The 16,845-nt window shown below is 33.3% G+C and overlaps 1 protein-coding gene across 1 annotated transcript; it reads right to left on the bottom strand.

Annotated features, from left to right (window-relative positions):
* Positions 1-914: 914 nt before the first annotated feature.
* On the bottom strand, positions 915-3,699 carry LOC108464107 (S-adenosylmethionine decarboxylase proenzyme-like). The gene is made up of 4 exons (XM_017764204.2): positions 3,570-3,699; positions 3,357-3,423; positions 2,559-2,710; positions 915-2,457 (listed from the first exon to the last, which is right to left on the bottom strand). Exon 4 carries the CDS (start codon positions 2,216-2,218, stop codon positions 1,151-1,153), a length of 1,068 nt encoding a protein of 355 aa, XP_017619693.1. The 5' UTR covers positions 2,219-2,457; positions 2,559-2,710; positions 3,357-3,423; positions 3,570-3,699; the 3' UTR covers positions 915-1,150.
* Positions 3,700-16,845: the final 13,146 nt, after the last annotated feature.

Here is a 16,845-nt window from a genome sequence, read left to right as displayed (position 1 = left end):
AACTTCTACCATTAGAGAAATACTGTTGGCTTATCGTTGGATGAAAACGCTCGTGCGTTTCCGTAATCTCTTTCTAAAAGCGATCAATTTCCCTAATTTTGAGAAAAACGATCTAAAACTCTATATACATTTTAAAATCGACATATTTACTTAACCCTTCCTTTAAATGTTAATTTTTTTTTTCATTCCAATTCAAGGGGAGGGAGGTAAAGAAAAGGAAACAAATTTATTATATTTCTTTCGTTTTCCCCTATCAATTCAAAATGAAACAGTTAAAATCACTTAACTTTCCTCTCTTGCACTTCTCTTTTCCTTTACTTTCTCTTCTTTTCCTTTACTTTATCTTCTTTTAACTAAACAATTTTATAAAATATGAAACTAAACAATTTTATAAAATATGAAAAATAATTAAACATATGAAGGATAACCCAGAGAATATAAAAAATTAAAACATGGAAATAATAAAACATAATAGAAAAATGACAGTGTGAAAAATTGATGAGTATGTAAATAAATTATCAATATGTAAATAATTTATATGAACTTGGATAAATTAATTAACCTTTTTTAGAAATTGATGAATCGAAAATTAGTGTATCATATTCTCACAGTTGTTAATTCAAGCTTGGGAACAACTTTAATATTAGGGGTGGCCGACATATCAAATCCAACGGATATGCTTTATGGGTCCAATAATTTATTGCTTCATTTCTACATGTCCTTTGTAATCCGTCAAAACTGGGACAGCTTGTCCCTTTGGATAAAAGAAACACGTCTCTACCAACACATCTACACTTGCATGAAAAAGGATTGCCTTCTCGACGTCAACACCGCTTCAATCTTTCTCAGCCATTAAGTAACATAGCAAATATTGTAACACATCAACAATTCCTGACAGTTAAAAGAACCAACAATTTATAGGTATAATAGAGGCCACAAATTGTTTCATGTAATATAATAATAAAAATAATGGAGAAGCTCCACATTCTGCCGTACAAATGGCAGTATCAAGTCCAGGTTTGCTGGCATAGCGATTGACTTGATAAAAGACAAAAAAGTACTAGAATAGAAACACACACCATGCTTTATCACCAGGCAATGCCTGGGTAGCAATTTATTTAATAGTTATAACATAAGAAAATAAGCCGTTTTAATTATAATAATACTCTTCCTCCTCTTCCCAGAGGCAACTCAGAGTTGATCTAGGTGATCCACATCCCCCAATGCCGTTGAAGCTCTGGTAAATGATGGAACCGCCTGAACCAAGCTCTTCGATGCTACTCTCCCGGCAATGGTATCCTTTAACATCCAGCAGACAGGTCTGTTCAAATGAGTGACAATCAACATCCACATGCACGGCAACAGAGAAATTACTTGGTTTGAAGCAAACTAAAACCCTTTGCACCAACTGCTCCAGATTCAACTCTTTCAGATCATAGCCCACAGCTTCGAAGCTTGCATAACTAAAACCGTCTTCGGGTGTAACATGAATGGTCGAAATAGCATCGGTTTCGATTGAATTCATAGAATAACCACAAGGTTCGAACTCAAAATCGCATATCTCAGAGTTTGGAAGTATGTTCCTTATGCCAGACTTCATGGTCATCGAAGCTGCCGAGGTCGATTCGTCTTTGTAAAAAACCGTAGCCTTTTCAGTGTCCAAACCAGTCATGCACATCTCTAAAGTGTAAGTAGGGGCTTTGGTGTTAACAGATTCAGCAGAAGCAGAGTAAACATGCCATTTCTCTTTATCCAGCCCACCCATTTCATAAGCTTTGCTACCAGCGCCAAGCTTGCCAAAATAGCTATCAAGAATAACAACTTCTTCAGTGAAGTAACGATGAGGATATGGCTGAGCAGCAGGGAAGATAAAACTCCCACGAGTGTACCGAACAGATTTTACTGTAAGAGAAAGGCTACCCGCCAACTTCAGGATGGGTGGGATCGAAAGAAGTAGCTTTGTTGTCCCGCAGGTTTTGATGATGATCTTGTATGGATATACAAAGAGGCTAGACTCAGAAAGGACATAGGAGTCCAAATGATAGTTTGATAGTGAAGAAACTATAGTGCACTCAGCTGGTCCTAGAATCTCATCCAGCTGGGCTCTCGACAATGATCTGAGACCCTTTCCTTCAGGGTCAACCAAGGCACCAGGCTCAAAAAATGAAATCTCGAGCCTCTTTTCATAACCCTCAAATCCAATTACAGATACCGCCATTGTGAAGTCGCCCAAGGAAATACCAGAACAGGGTTTCTTAGAAACAAAGAAAGTAGACAGGCGCCAAGTGAGGAGATCGTAGATAAAAAGAAAACAGTTGCAAGGAGAGCGGGGGAGGAAGCCGGCCGAAGATAGATACTAATACTAAGTAATAAAGCAAATAAAAATAAATTGACCACTTTAACAGTGGTCAGAAGGGCGCACTTGCGTTACGAATATCAGGATGGTTTGCGAGCGCACTGCAAAATAAGGAACAAGATTTGTCAGCATCAAATGATTTATGCAAGTACAATTGCGTTGTTCATGATCTACAAAACTCAAATATATGCCAACCACTTACGTTGGAGTAAGCAGCAGATCTGAACTTCTTGATTCCACCGTTTGGTCGAACGTCTTCAATGCTGTAACCGAGAGGAGCTTCGTAGAATAATGACTTACTACTACTAGACTTCTTTTTCCCTCCCTTAGTCTCCATAGATCATTCAGCCACACCTAAATTACAATTAGAAAACAGAACAAACAGGTCAGATGAAACATGCACGTATCAAGAACGGAATTGATAAATCAATACCTTGAGCTCTGGAAAAAAACAATTCTAATCATGAAACATCATATTCTTTTAAGTATACGGAAATCATGAAACCGCATATAGATTCAAGTATCCAGAAAACCATGAAACAGGATATATGTTGAAAGTATTTAGAAATTCAAACAAAATATGCATTGAAGTATCAAAAAAATCACAGCATGTTTAAGTTCAAAACTCGAACATCATCGTAATTTATTTAAAAAAAAACACAAAAGAAAAGAAAGAAAAAAAATAATGACTTTGGCAAGAAGCAAGAAAATTAAAACTATAGAGGCAACAAAAGCTAGCATTCAAAATACTGTAATTTTTAAGAAAATATAAAGTAAAACAAATTTATAGAAGGTACAAGAAACATGAAGACAAATATAACAATCTTATTCAAATAAATAAATAACATCTTAAATTTAAACTGTACTCTTTTCGTGCAAAATTACATATCTATAAATAATATTATTATAAATTAGTAGTATTTTATCGCCTCCAAGATTGCATCATAAAGATATCATCAATACGATAAACAAATAAAAGATCGGAAGAAGAAATACTCACAATTCAAATTTTGGAATGCCAGGATCAACCTCTTATAAAAACTCGATTATCAACCTTGGCTCAGATCCTTCAAAAAACGAAAAGAAAACTCATCGCATATGAAGATACAAGAAAAAGAATCGATGATTTTCTTTTATTTAAAGAACATTACGAACAAAGCAAAAAGAAAAAAATATAATTACAAAAATTGCGAAAAAGAAAAGAAATACTTACAAAATTATACGAAACAAAAAGAAAAAAAAAAGCTCAGAATATTATGAGAGGTTTACAATAGTTTCTCACTTCTCGCAGTTCACGCAAATAATGAGAATATGGTTCTGTGGTGGAAGGGTCCAATTTATATAGGGCAGGAAGGTAGGGCTTTTCCTCGTGACTTCACGACAAAATTACGGTCTTGACCCTCCGTTTTACAGGGACGTTTCAGTTTTTTTTTTTTAACTCTTATTTTGGTTTATTATTTTATGAATCCATTATTAGCTGAAAACTGACTGCGTATGAGGCGTGAATTTCGCAACTAATTTTAAATTTTTATTAAATTTATATTATGATTTAAATAAAAAAATTAGTTCATATTTTAAAATTAAAAATTTACGTGATTAATATTATGTGTGAAAAATAAAAAAATAAAAACCGGTAGAAATGTATTATTTTCCATACCGACTATGGGGTTTTAATATCATTCCCTGTTGTTTCAGAAAAAGCCCCATGCATTTTTAAATTGGTTAGTTGACCAATTAAAAATAAATTATTAAATTTAAAAATAAAGGGATTAAATTAAAATCTAAAAAAGAGTAGAGATCTGGTTAATTGGAAGATGACCAAAATGGTCAATTGAGTGAATTAAGGAAGTTTGAAGTGAGGAAGAGATTTGTATGAATGATGGCACTTACGGTGATACGATTCCTATTCACCCATTATTTTGACACGTACCTGGCTCTTCACCTGTAATTTTCCACATCACTGCTTTGCTTTGCTTTATTTATTTATTTCCTCTTTCGGAATATTCTTTTTTCAATTTTATTTAAAAGTCATTTTCTTTTATTATTATAATAATTAGAACTTTGTTCTCGAATTTCTAAAAGTAATTTTAAAATTATTACTATTTGTTACTATTCTATAAATTAATTTTTTAAAGAATTAAGAATATTAGTTTGAAAAACTCTTATAAATAAGTAATTATTGATTTTATTTCCTTCTTTTTCGGGATTGGGGTTTTATTATAAAAAATAGTAGTAAATTAAAGAATTAGTTAGAAAATAATGTCAACTAGATTTTATCTTTTGAAATTTATTTAACTAAAAAATAATTAGAGTAATAATAAAATTGTATTTTAATATTATTAAACGTGTTGAATTCTTAAATTTTTTATTTTTAATTGTATTATTTAAAGGTCATATAAAAATATGAAAAAATATTATTATTCTAATATTAATTATAATTTAAAAGAAAGTAAAATAAATTTTCTCTCAAATAGTAAACTTATCATGTGAGATGATTAGTTATTTGCACATGTGAAACGTGTCACACTTTAATTTTTTTTTAAAAATTTAGGTTGAATGTTGAATTATCACGTATTAATTTACAAGCAACCAACACATGACAAGTCAACTTATTTTTAAAATCATATATACTGTTAGCTAAAAAAGGCATTGCTAAAAATAGAAACTTCACAATTAAATTGGTGCATAAGGTAGTGGTATTCCTTTAAGCACCAAACAACAAATAAATAAAACACAAAAAAATATTGTTTATGTATTTTAGTTTCTTTACATATGCAGAGCTTAGCTTATGAGAAACATTTATTGTCTTCAATACTTAAAATAAATTATCCTAAACTACCACACACCCTATGACAAGTTTCCTCACAATTGTACCTTGAAGATTAGATACGTTCATCACTAAATTCACCAATTGTGAATTTAGCAAGTAAAACCACAACACAAAGGTTTTACTATCAATATGTACTCATTCAATAAGGTTCCTCACTTTGAATAGATTAAGTGCTCAACTCTCTCCATACATAAGTCTATATAAGTCTCTCCATTATATAAAGTTTATTGAGACTTGCTTACATAACAAGACCTATCACAACCTCTATAAAACAGTTACATTATAAACTGAATACAATATAATAATAATGAACAAGATAGACAAGGATTCTTGGTAGCTAAGTCTTTAGAGATTCAATCCAATCCAACTTCATTTATTCAAAGGATTAGATAAGTGTAATCTTATTCAATCCAATCACCAATATATGACTCCCTAGGTTATATGATCTTCCATAATGGGCTAAATATCATGCATATAATCAGCATAGCCTAATCAAACAATTTAATAAATTGCCAACACCTTAAAATATGAAAACTATCTCCATACAATTTGTTGGGCAAGGGAGTGGGTACTCCCTTTGGCACCAATTTGTCAGTTTCATGTTTTCAACAATCTCCCCCATTGACAATTTGTTGAACAAAACATACACAAAGCAAGAAGCTCTAACATTAAATAACCTCAGCTCCCCTTTAGCATACTCTCATTAACTTAATAGACTTAACTTAGAAAATGATTAAGTAAATTAATCATCAATGCTTAGTTGAATTCGCATTAATAACCAACCAACCAACCATAATTATAACTAAGTAAGCTAACCAAGTAAGGACCTAATGCATCAAAGTAAATAAGCTAACCAAGTAAGGACCTAATGCATCAAAGTAAATGAAATCCATAAGCAAAACCAGTTCTCTAGGAGTTCAAAATCCGTTCACCAGCAGTATCAAAATAAAAAGGAAGTAGCAGCAGCAGAAGCAAACAAACTAAAAATTGAAAACTTCATTTCTCAATCGAAGAAAACAAACTAAAAATTGAAAACTTCATTTCTCAATGTTGCAACAAAATTTCCCAAAATATCTCCCTCTTTTAGCAGTCCCCCTTTCAAGAATAGTTTCTAGCCTCATCATCAAGCATCCTTTCTTTTTATCTCTCCTTTTTTTATCAACAAAATGCCAAACTAATCTTTACCAGGCAATGCAAGTAGATCAGCCTATAAAAGCTCTTTGATTATCAATCAACTTTCTCAAAACTTTGGCTTTAGCTTGCAGTTTGTTTCAATATATATGATTGAATTCAATAGAGAAGTTGAATTTATTAATTACCCTTTTCTTCATGCTCGAGGGGGCAAATTTGGTGCCTATAGCAATAGGCACTTCTTGGGTTTAAGATACTTCCTCCTGCTTAACATTATCATAACAATGTTACTCCCCCTATGGCACCCCAAACTTCCTCGGGACGATGTGACCCAAATCCACAACGTCACATTAACCACCAAAGTGACTCGAAACACATCCCAATATGTACACGCACAAATAATTTTTTCCTACTTATTTGATTGATAACAATAGTCATAGTCATGCAATTAAATCATACATAACTATGGATATCAAACAAAACTTAATTACATGCTTTAACTATCAAGAATCATTCAAATTGAAATAAAGGGAAAAATTGTCATTTAACATTCAACTTATGGAAACATTCGCATATTAACAATTTTGAAATACATTTCATCTTCAAAAACCTTTTAGTAATATTGTTGAAGAAATCAACTTAACCCGATTTACAAATCTCTGTTAATTTTAAAAACAAGTTTTAAAGACTAAATTGAAAGAATGAAAAAACATTAGAATAAACATAATACAATATTATTTTTACGTTTACAAAATTAGGCATTTAAATCTCATATATGAATTTTTTCAAAGTATTTTATTGCATTTTAAAATCCAATTTCACTGTCTAAAACTTAAGACTAAACTACAAAGTTAGAAAAATAAGACAAAACGGACAATTTATCACATCATGACCACACGACTTACCATGCAGCAACGTGGCTTGATTAAGGCACCTCATCACGTTGACATGATTTGTAACATTCACACCCGACCTGATCGCTGAATCTCTGGCTATAAAGTGTCACACTGAATAGGATCTTTCCTGACTGCATACTTTTATACTTAATAATTTTAAATAGTGGTTTATTTAAGTTACAATTAATACTCATTACAATCAAAGGCTTAAAATTTAATTAAAAAAATGCTGACTCGAAATTTCAGACTCTAGGGAAAACTGTATAGTTACAATATGTCCGACCCTAAAGCAAAGCCTTTAAAGGTACCCCATTCCTATTGACATGACAACTTACCAACGATGATCCTGGATTTAACACAGTCTTGTTGGTTCCCTTCCAAAAATCCTTACACATCTAATGAGTCTGCAAACATAAGCAAGCTTTGGTAAGTTCAACAAAACTTAGTGAGTTTCCTTGATACTACTTATATAGATGTGAAAATGTTGAACCCCTCCCTGTGGAGGTATTAACTTAAATAATAAATTTTAATTCACTAAATCCCTATTTCACTTAGGTGTTCGCATTTTACCCAAGGTGGCGGACTCCGAGACAACTTCTGTAACACCCCTAACCCATAACCGTCGCTGGAATAGGTTAAGAGGCATTATTGGACTCATAACATAGATCAGAACCATCAAAAATCAAATATCCTTTTATTTCAATAAACATAGATCATTCATATCAACGTGAACTTAAAACGATCGTACGAAGTCTAAAACATGCTTTCAAGATCAATTCGATAACATATGAAAGTTTCAGAACTTATAAAAAATTTCAACTTTTAAAAGGTCACACGCCCGTGTGAACAGGCCGTGTGCCTCACACGGTCTTAGACACGCCTGTAACGCCCTCACACCCGAGACCGTCGCCAGAGTCGAGCTGGAGGTGTTACTAAACTTAATTCATTAATTAAACAATTCATACGATTCATTTTAAGATTTTCAGACAAACTGGCTAACTGCGTCACAGTCGCTTAAAAATTCATATCTTGAGTTTTGAAACTCGAAATTAAGATCCGTAAATTTTTCCTGAAACTAGACTCATATATCTATCTATTAATTTTTTTTCTATAATTTTTTGGTAGAGCCAATTAGTACAGTTTACTAGTTAAACTTCCCCTATTTCAGGGTTCGACTACTCTGACCCCTGTGTATTATGAATCAGATATCTCCCTGTACAGAGTTTCAATGACTATACTGTTTGTTCCTAATAAAACTAAACTTAATAAGGATTTCATACATGTAAGGAAAAACTCCTAATTGTTTTTGTACAATTTATGGTGAATTTTTAAAATCAGAACAGGGGATTCAGAGATCGTTCTGAACCTGTTCTATTAAAACTTAAATATCTCATAAAATATAACTCATTTACCTGTTTCGTTTCTTCCATATGAAAATAGGATCATCAAGCTTCGAATACATAACTTATTCATCATTTAATTTCATTTCTAATATTTTTAGTGATTTTTCAAATTCACGTCACTACTGCTGTCTGAATCTATTTTATGGTAAATTTTATCTATTCATGGTTTCCATGGATTAGCTAGAAATTTGATATACATAACACCAAATATGATTATGGTTAGCCATTCAAATGGCTAATCATTACCAAGCATTTCCATACCACTCAATAACCATATCATAAGACCATATATAAAAAATGATTATAATGCTATACATGCCATACTCAAAATATACAAGCCATTATGCCAAGATAGTATACGGATAGTGTGAGCGAGCCTCTGACCGTTCCCGATTTTCGAGCTGGCTTGTCAAAACTATAAGGAATGAAAAGGAGGGAGTAAGCATAAATGCTTAGTAAGTTCACATGCAAATAGCAAGTAACATAACCATAAAAGCAAACATAAAACATCATTTGCATAATCATCATCAAGACATTCATATCATATTTTCATTTATCATCTTACCATATTGTTGTTATATTGAGTTTTCAACCCGAGGGTTAAGTACATACTTGTTCAAAGTATCCATTTCACAACACTTACCAATACATTCCTTTCATCTCGAGTATTCCTCCATTTGAGTAGAATTATATTCCGATGTGTTATATTATTGTTATATTGAGTTTTCAACCTGAGGGTTAAGTACATACTTGTTCAAAGTATCCATTTCACAACACTTACCAATACATTCTTTTCATCTCGAGTATTCCCCCATTTGAATAGAACTTTACCCGTTGAACACATCAGAATATAATTCGGATATATGGAAAGTTTGCACATAAGTGCCACATATGTAGCCAAGCTACCATGTAACCCGCCCATAAGCGAACTCGGACTCAACTCAACGAGCTCGGGCATTCGCATCCATAAGTGAACTCAGACTCAACTCAAGAGTTCGGATGCCTAGTTACATCTCACGAACTCGGACTCAACTCAACGAGTTCGGACATTTGCATCCATAAGTGAACTCGGACTCAACTCAACGAGTTCGGATGCCCAAATATCCCAGTGACATGTCACTTGTATCCTAATCCATTCCTAAGGTTCAACGGGACCTTTTTCCCAATCATGTGTCTCAACCATCTTCTACGGAATGTCGATACCGATACTCAATAGTATTTTACATTTTCCAAGTATATCACATAATTTGACATATTATCAAACAATTATCACAAGTATAATATTTCATAATAATTATCATATCATTTAAATAACATTAAAACATTTAAAATAATAACTATGTTACCAACATGTACATATGAACTTACCTCGTATGCGAAAATGGCTACTTTTACCATTTCATCCACAACTTGGTATTTTCCCCATTTTAGCCCGAATTTTAGTTTTCCTTACTAATTGAGCTTGGAAGCTTGAAAAACCCTAGCCATGGTTTCTCCTTGCTATATTTTTCCATAGGGTTGAAGATGGACACATTTGGGTTTTAAAATTTGCCTTTTAATTCATTTTATCCCTAAATGACCAAAATGCCCTTTTTACTATTTTTAAAATTTTTACCCTTCCAAGCCCATTTTTGTCCAAATTTTTTTAAGAAATTGGTCAAATTACTCTTTAAGGACCTCTAATTAATAATCTAATTCAATTTTATGCAAAATGCTTCTAGAACACAAGTTTTGCAATTTATTCAATTTAAACCCTAATTTCAAATTAAGCACTTTATGCATAGAATTTCTTCATGAAATTTTTACACAATCATGCAATCATATCATAGACCTCAAAATAATTATAAAATAATTATTTCTATCTCAGATTTGTGGTCTCGAAACCACCATTCCGACTAGGCCCAAAATCAGGATATTACAACTTCTATATTACCTTTTTGGCGATTAGATTGCTTGCAATCATTATTTGGTCAAGCTTATGACCGGTCACCATGTTGTGGTGATTCTTGGACCTTCTGTCATAATTGTAGATCCTTGTTTTCCTACACATTACATTATCCTAAATACACTTCCATTACGAGCATCCATTCTATCGTTTCTCTTTTCTTATAGTATACTAGTGTATTGATTGATAATCCCCTACTAAGACTGCTAACACAAATCTGCTCCATTCTGGCAAACTTAATGCTATTTCATCCTATATGTTTCTAACCTTCATTTAGGTTGAAATATCACTAGATTTACTTCTTTGTAATTCACCTTATTTGCGTTACCTTGCTTCTCATGTGTATTATGTCTATCTGTTTTGGTTCGCTTGAGCCTCCAGTTTCGAGCAAATTGTTATCTGAACAATCGTTCGAGTCTACAATTTCTTTTACGTGATAGTTCCTTATGGAACTAACTCTAATACGATTAAGCTTACGACATATTTTCATCAAAGAGGAATAGTCTTGAAAGGCATATTTGTCACTAGGATACTTGTGTTGGGTATTTCTCTCTCTTTCTTATCCAAGTTTCATTTAGCGCCCCTTGGGGGTCATTAATGGCAGATCCTTAATTGCGATCCTCGGATACATCTTCTCTCATTTTTCTTTACACTAGGCATTACTAGTATATCATTTCCCATATCGGATTCTAACTGATTTACCACCCATATGCCCTACAACTCTTTTGAATACTCTTTGGTGAATCGTTTCTTTTTTTACTTCTTTTACCTCATTTGATGGATTCCCTAATCATCTATTGGCTCAGTATCGTTTGGTCAATACTTACATTTTTCATCCAACCCTTTTTCCTAGATTGCATGACTTCCTGCGATTTCCATCATCGCTATCTACCGTGTTTTTATTGTCCCAATAAACTACCTCATGTTTAATGTCCTAACGGACTCTATATGCTGCCACAGTCGAGCTTTGGTCTTACACAACATACTCGTTTTTTTATCCCGAAGAATTCATTGTGCTACCATAGACGAGTTATAGTCTTACAGAACATACACATGTTTTCTGTCTTGATGGACTCTCTATGTTTCCATAGCCAAGCTATGGTCTTACACATCATACCCTATGTTTACTGTCCTGACAGACTCTCTATGTTGTTATAGTCGAGCTATGGTCTTAGACAACATACCCTGTGTTTATTGTCCTGACAAACTGTTTATGTCACCATAGCCAAGCCATGATCTTACACAACATACCTTGTGTTTACTATCCCAGCGGACTCCATTGGTTGTCATAACTGAGCTATGGTTTACACCTTATACCTCTTTCAAGTGTTTCTATGAAGGACTTTACCGCCATTACGATGTCACCCAATAGAGCCTATTAATCATCGTTACAGTGTTGCTTTATGGAACTTAAATATCGGTGTCATGGTGTAACATCCCGAATTAGGGTCTAGTCAAAATAATGGTTTTGAGACCACGAATCTGAAGTAAAAATCATTATTTTATGATTCTTACGAGGTCTATGATATGATTTCATGCTTGTGTGAAAATTTCATGAAAAAAATTTATGAGTAAAGTGTCCAATTTGACTTTAGGGACTAAATTGAATAAGTTGCAAAGTATGTGTTTCTAGAAGCTTTTAGTATGAAATAGCTTTGGATTATTAATTAGAGGCTCTTAAATAGCAATTTTCCCAATTTCTATCTTTATGGACAAAAATGGGCATGCATGGATAAAATTTGAAAGAAAGGCTTAAAGAGTATTTTTATCTTTTGGTAAATAAAAGAATAAAAGGGGAAAAAGAAAGCAAAGTTTGTCCATCTTCTTCTTGCTTGTGCCGAAATTTCAAGGGCCACCACAGCTAGGGTTTTCAACTTTTCAACCTTGATTGTAAGTGCTCCCTAGCCCCGTTTTTTATGTTCTTTGTATTTTTGAAGTCCTTGAAGCATGATCTATCCATTTCTAGCCATATTTTGAGCTAGGGTTCATGTATAAAATTTGACCCATGTGTGACATGTTTGTATCTTGATGTTTAATGAAAGAATATGAAATTTTGATGTGTGTTTAACATCTTTTACTAAGTGATTTTTGATAGAAATGCATGGAAAGGACTTGTTTGTAAAAAGGTATAAAAATGAGTAGTAAAATGTGAAATTAAGGAAAATGTGAGCTAATATGAGCATGGAATAGGTTTGGCTAGGCTTGGGTAACAAAGAAAATGAACACATTTCATTTTATGAGCCTAAAGACTAATTTGTAAATATGTGAAAGTTTAGGGGCAAAATTGTAATTTTGCTTAAATGTAGTTTTTGGGCTTATTTGAATAATATGATGATTAAATGAGCTGAATTTGCTATTATAGATCAAGAAAAATGGAGTCAGGACCTAGACTGGGGATAAAACAAGATTTTGGACTAAAATGAATTAATTGTCCATATTTTGTACTGAGGTAAGTTCATGTGTAAATAATGCAATGTTGTATTATGTTTTAATGCTTTATTAAATGTATGAACTTCTATGTTTAATTTTTATGATGAGTGTATGAATGACATAATGGTCAATGAGAACGACTTTGTGAACAAGTTCGACAAAGATGAGACATCGAGAAAATCCCATTTGAACCTTAGGAATAATTTAGGATACAATGTGACATGTCACTAGGAACTATGTGATTATGAGCTCATGAAATTATGTGTATATGTGATTATGTGAATCCGGGTGCTAGTCTTATACGTTCTACTGATGGCTGGGTAGCCCAACATGTGTTGCGGTACTGCTCAACCTAATGTGAGCAAATGAGTAGTTACGCCTGACCGTCGACTTGTGAGTAGGCCCGTGATTAGCTCGAAAGTGAGCAATGTGTGATTGTGATATGAGGTAGCATGTCGCTACGTTTGAAGCACTATGTGCAAGTATTCCATGTATCCGATAGCATTCCGAGTGTTCAACGGGTAAACCTGTAAGTTATTCGAAAAGTAAGTCAATGATGAGAAAATGTGACAATGTGTTACGAGTTGCTACAGGTATGTACAAAATATATGAATGAGCTCGGTATGTGATGAACTTTTGGTAAGATTGAAATTGTGTAAGTTAAGCATATGAATTTATGATAACACATAAGTAAACTATGTTATGCCATTGGTATTTATATATATGATTATATTGCTATTTATTTGCATGTGAACTTATTAAGCTTTATGCTTACTCCCCTCTCTTTTCCATTTCCTTATACTACCTCTAAGCTAGCTCGGGAATCAAAGGACTTCGGAGGCATGATCACACTATCAATTGGACATTTGGGTATAGTTAGTCTCAATATTTTAAGTATGGCATGTATAGGGACTTGGTCTTTTTGTTATGTGTCATATTGATTAGCTAAATGTGTTGGCTCATGAAGGTATTATGATTATTTTGTATATGGCCATGAGAGGTGGCTCATATTGATTATTGGGTTGTAACCCTAATTATTAGTGCAAGCATGCAAATGTGCTTAAGCTTTAATGTGGATACAGTTGCTTATGGTTAATGAGTGTGATGGATGGCATGTATGGTTGGTGTATGAAATATGAATTAATATGTATGACAATAAAGGTGATGCAAGTGTGTAATTTGGAAGTAGGTTAGTAAAGATGATAGAAAAATATGAAATTTGTGTGGAATGCCATATGAAAGCATGATAGTTTAAATAGGTGATATGTTGACATTACCAAGTCATAATTTAACCATGAATATGAATGCTTGAGAAATCAAATGTACCATGTTGCATGCCATGAAGTGAGTGTAAGTATGTGAGTGTTTAAGGCTGGCAAATAGCTTGGAAAATAGCCTAGAAATTATCCACAAGGTTAAACACATGGGCATGTGTCTAGGCTGTGTGTGACACATGATCCGCCCCATAGGCGTGTGATCCGGCCGTGTGTCCCCTGCACCCTAATTAATGCAAACAAAATGCCTGGTAGTAAACACACGGGCAGAGACACGATCGTGTGTCTCAACCGTGTGGAGGACACGGCCTTAGGATATGGCCGTGTGCCTAGGCCGTGTGAAGTCTGGACTTAATTTTGAGAATTTAATTCGCCACACGGGCTAAGCACATGGGCGTGTGACTTGACCGTGTGACCTTATTTTGTTGATGACGTCATAGTTAAAGAGTTACACGAATTGAGGACACAGATGTATCCCAAGCCACACGGGCGTGTGTGATCACAATGCCTACCCACGCGGGTGTGTGACTCTCCAAAATAAGAAAATTTTCTAAGTTTTCTCAAAGTTTTCTACAGTTCTCGGTTTAGTCCCGAGCCACTTCCGATGTATGTTTCAAGCCTCATTGGCCTTTATAAGGGACAATTTGCATGTGATTGGATGAATTTGGTTTGAATAAAATTTTATAACTCGGCATTGTATGTAAGTTTACATTTAAGTCTGATAATGCCTCGAACCCCGTCCCGGTGTCAGATACGGGTAAAGGGTATTACACATGGTGTTGCCCTAAATGACCTGTAATGGCCTAATTTAAAGGTTATTGGAACAGTGGTTTCGTAACCACAAATTCGATTAAAGAGAAATTTATTTTAATATTTTTGCATGAATATTGATATGATATGAAAATCATATGAAAATATCGATAGAAAAATTTTACCGATTTAAGGGTTAGTTAGAAAAAAATTATTGAAGAAATTGGGTAAAAACAAGGTATCGAGACCTCAAACTCTTAAAAACGAGTTGGAAATATTATTATAAATATTTATGAAATTTTAGTAATGTGGTATTAAAATTTTGTTAGGAAATTTTAATGCTTAGGTAGTCAATTAAATGAAAATGACTAAATTGGAAAAGGTGTATGTAACACCCCCAACCCGTATCCATTGTCGGAATAGGGTACGAGGCATTACCGGAGTTTACTGAACATTTTCAGATAATTTTGAGCCATTTATTATTCATATTTTGAAAATAACCATAACGTTTCTCTATTGGGCCCTCGAAGCCCTAAACATACATTAAAAACCAACCGGAATTAAATCGGGATCATAAAAAAAATTTCGCAAAATCTTAAATTATATTTTCATCTAAGTACTTACCATTTCAATGCTTTTTATAATTAAACATGTTACCATTCAATCAATAGTTTGGCACTTGTCTAAACGTCATACAACAACATTGTTAGTATAATTGCACATACTTCATATAAATTCAACAATGATATACCTATTTTCTCAACATATCACACTTAAGTTCAATAATAGTCTCAACTTACATAATTTCCTTATATCAACATATCAAAGATAATTATATATGTACATGTCACAAGATATATTATTCTCTTACTATTTCTTCATAAACATATATCATTCATTTCGTTATATCAATATTTCATGCATCATCATTTCCTTATATCTTATGTATATTTACTTTGGTAATAGTTCGTATTAAACTTAACATAAATTAAATTCCATGTATCTATACTTATTTCATTTATCTATCTTCTTAATTATTTCATACAACTATTTTGTACATATATTTCCATATGACCAATTCTCGTAAACATTTCACACAACCATTTTGTACAACCAATTCATATAACTATTTGTCATCCGGTACATATTACACGAATATTAGTTGTTCAATGATATCTTGGCGTCTCTCTTCCACGGTCTTATTTATCTTTGACATGATGCCATAGTGTCTTTCAACTATGGTCTTACTCATTTTCTGTCATGTTGTCATGGTATCTTTCAACCATGGTCTTACACATTTCATATCAGTCGCCATGGTATCTTTCAACCATGGTCTTACACATTTCATATCGAGTTGTCATGGTATCTTTCAACCATGGTCTTACACATTTCATATCAGTTGCCATGGTATCTTTCAACCATGGTCTTACACATTTCATATCGAGAGCACACTCATGAACCTCATCCTTACAGTGGGATTACCACCAAAGCTAAATCCTCAGTAATATAAACTCATAGAGTATTGTCGGGATTACCGGTCAAAGCTAAATCCCAAACGACAATTACTCTAATGAGCTTGATCTGAATTACCATCCAAAGCTAAATTCAGACCCTAATTGGATTACCCTCGGGCTAAATCCATTTTCCACATATTCTTCGGAGGACTATATCAGATAGGATCACCCTCCGGCTAGATCTTTTTACCGTCAATTCCTTTTCGAGATCCATCGAATTTTCCTTTCATTCAACCGGGATTTCTTCCCATTTTTATCAAATATATCAATGTTTTATCAATTTTCATACAATGAACATTCAAATCATATTCACATC

The sequence above is a fragment of the Gossypium arboreum genome, chromosome 13 (assembly GCF_025698485.1).
Source record: "Gossypium arboreum isolate Shixiya-1 chromosome 13, ASM2569848v2, whole genome shotgun sequence".
Taxonomy (NCBI): Eukaryota; Viridiplantae; Streptophyta; class Magnoliopsida; order Malvales; family Malvaceae; genus Gossypium; species Gossypium arboreum.
Note: the sequence above shows the minus strand (reverse complement) of the source record. Positions and strands in the feature narration are given on the sequence as shown.

Bases quoted from the DNA above. Each gene is read 5' to 3' on its own strand.
- LOC108464107 (XM_017764204.2), bottom strand. From the start codon at position 2,218: ATGGCGGTATCTGTAATTGGATTTGAGGGTTATGAAAAGAGGCTCGAG.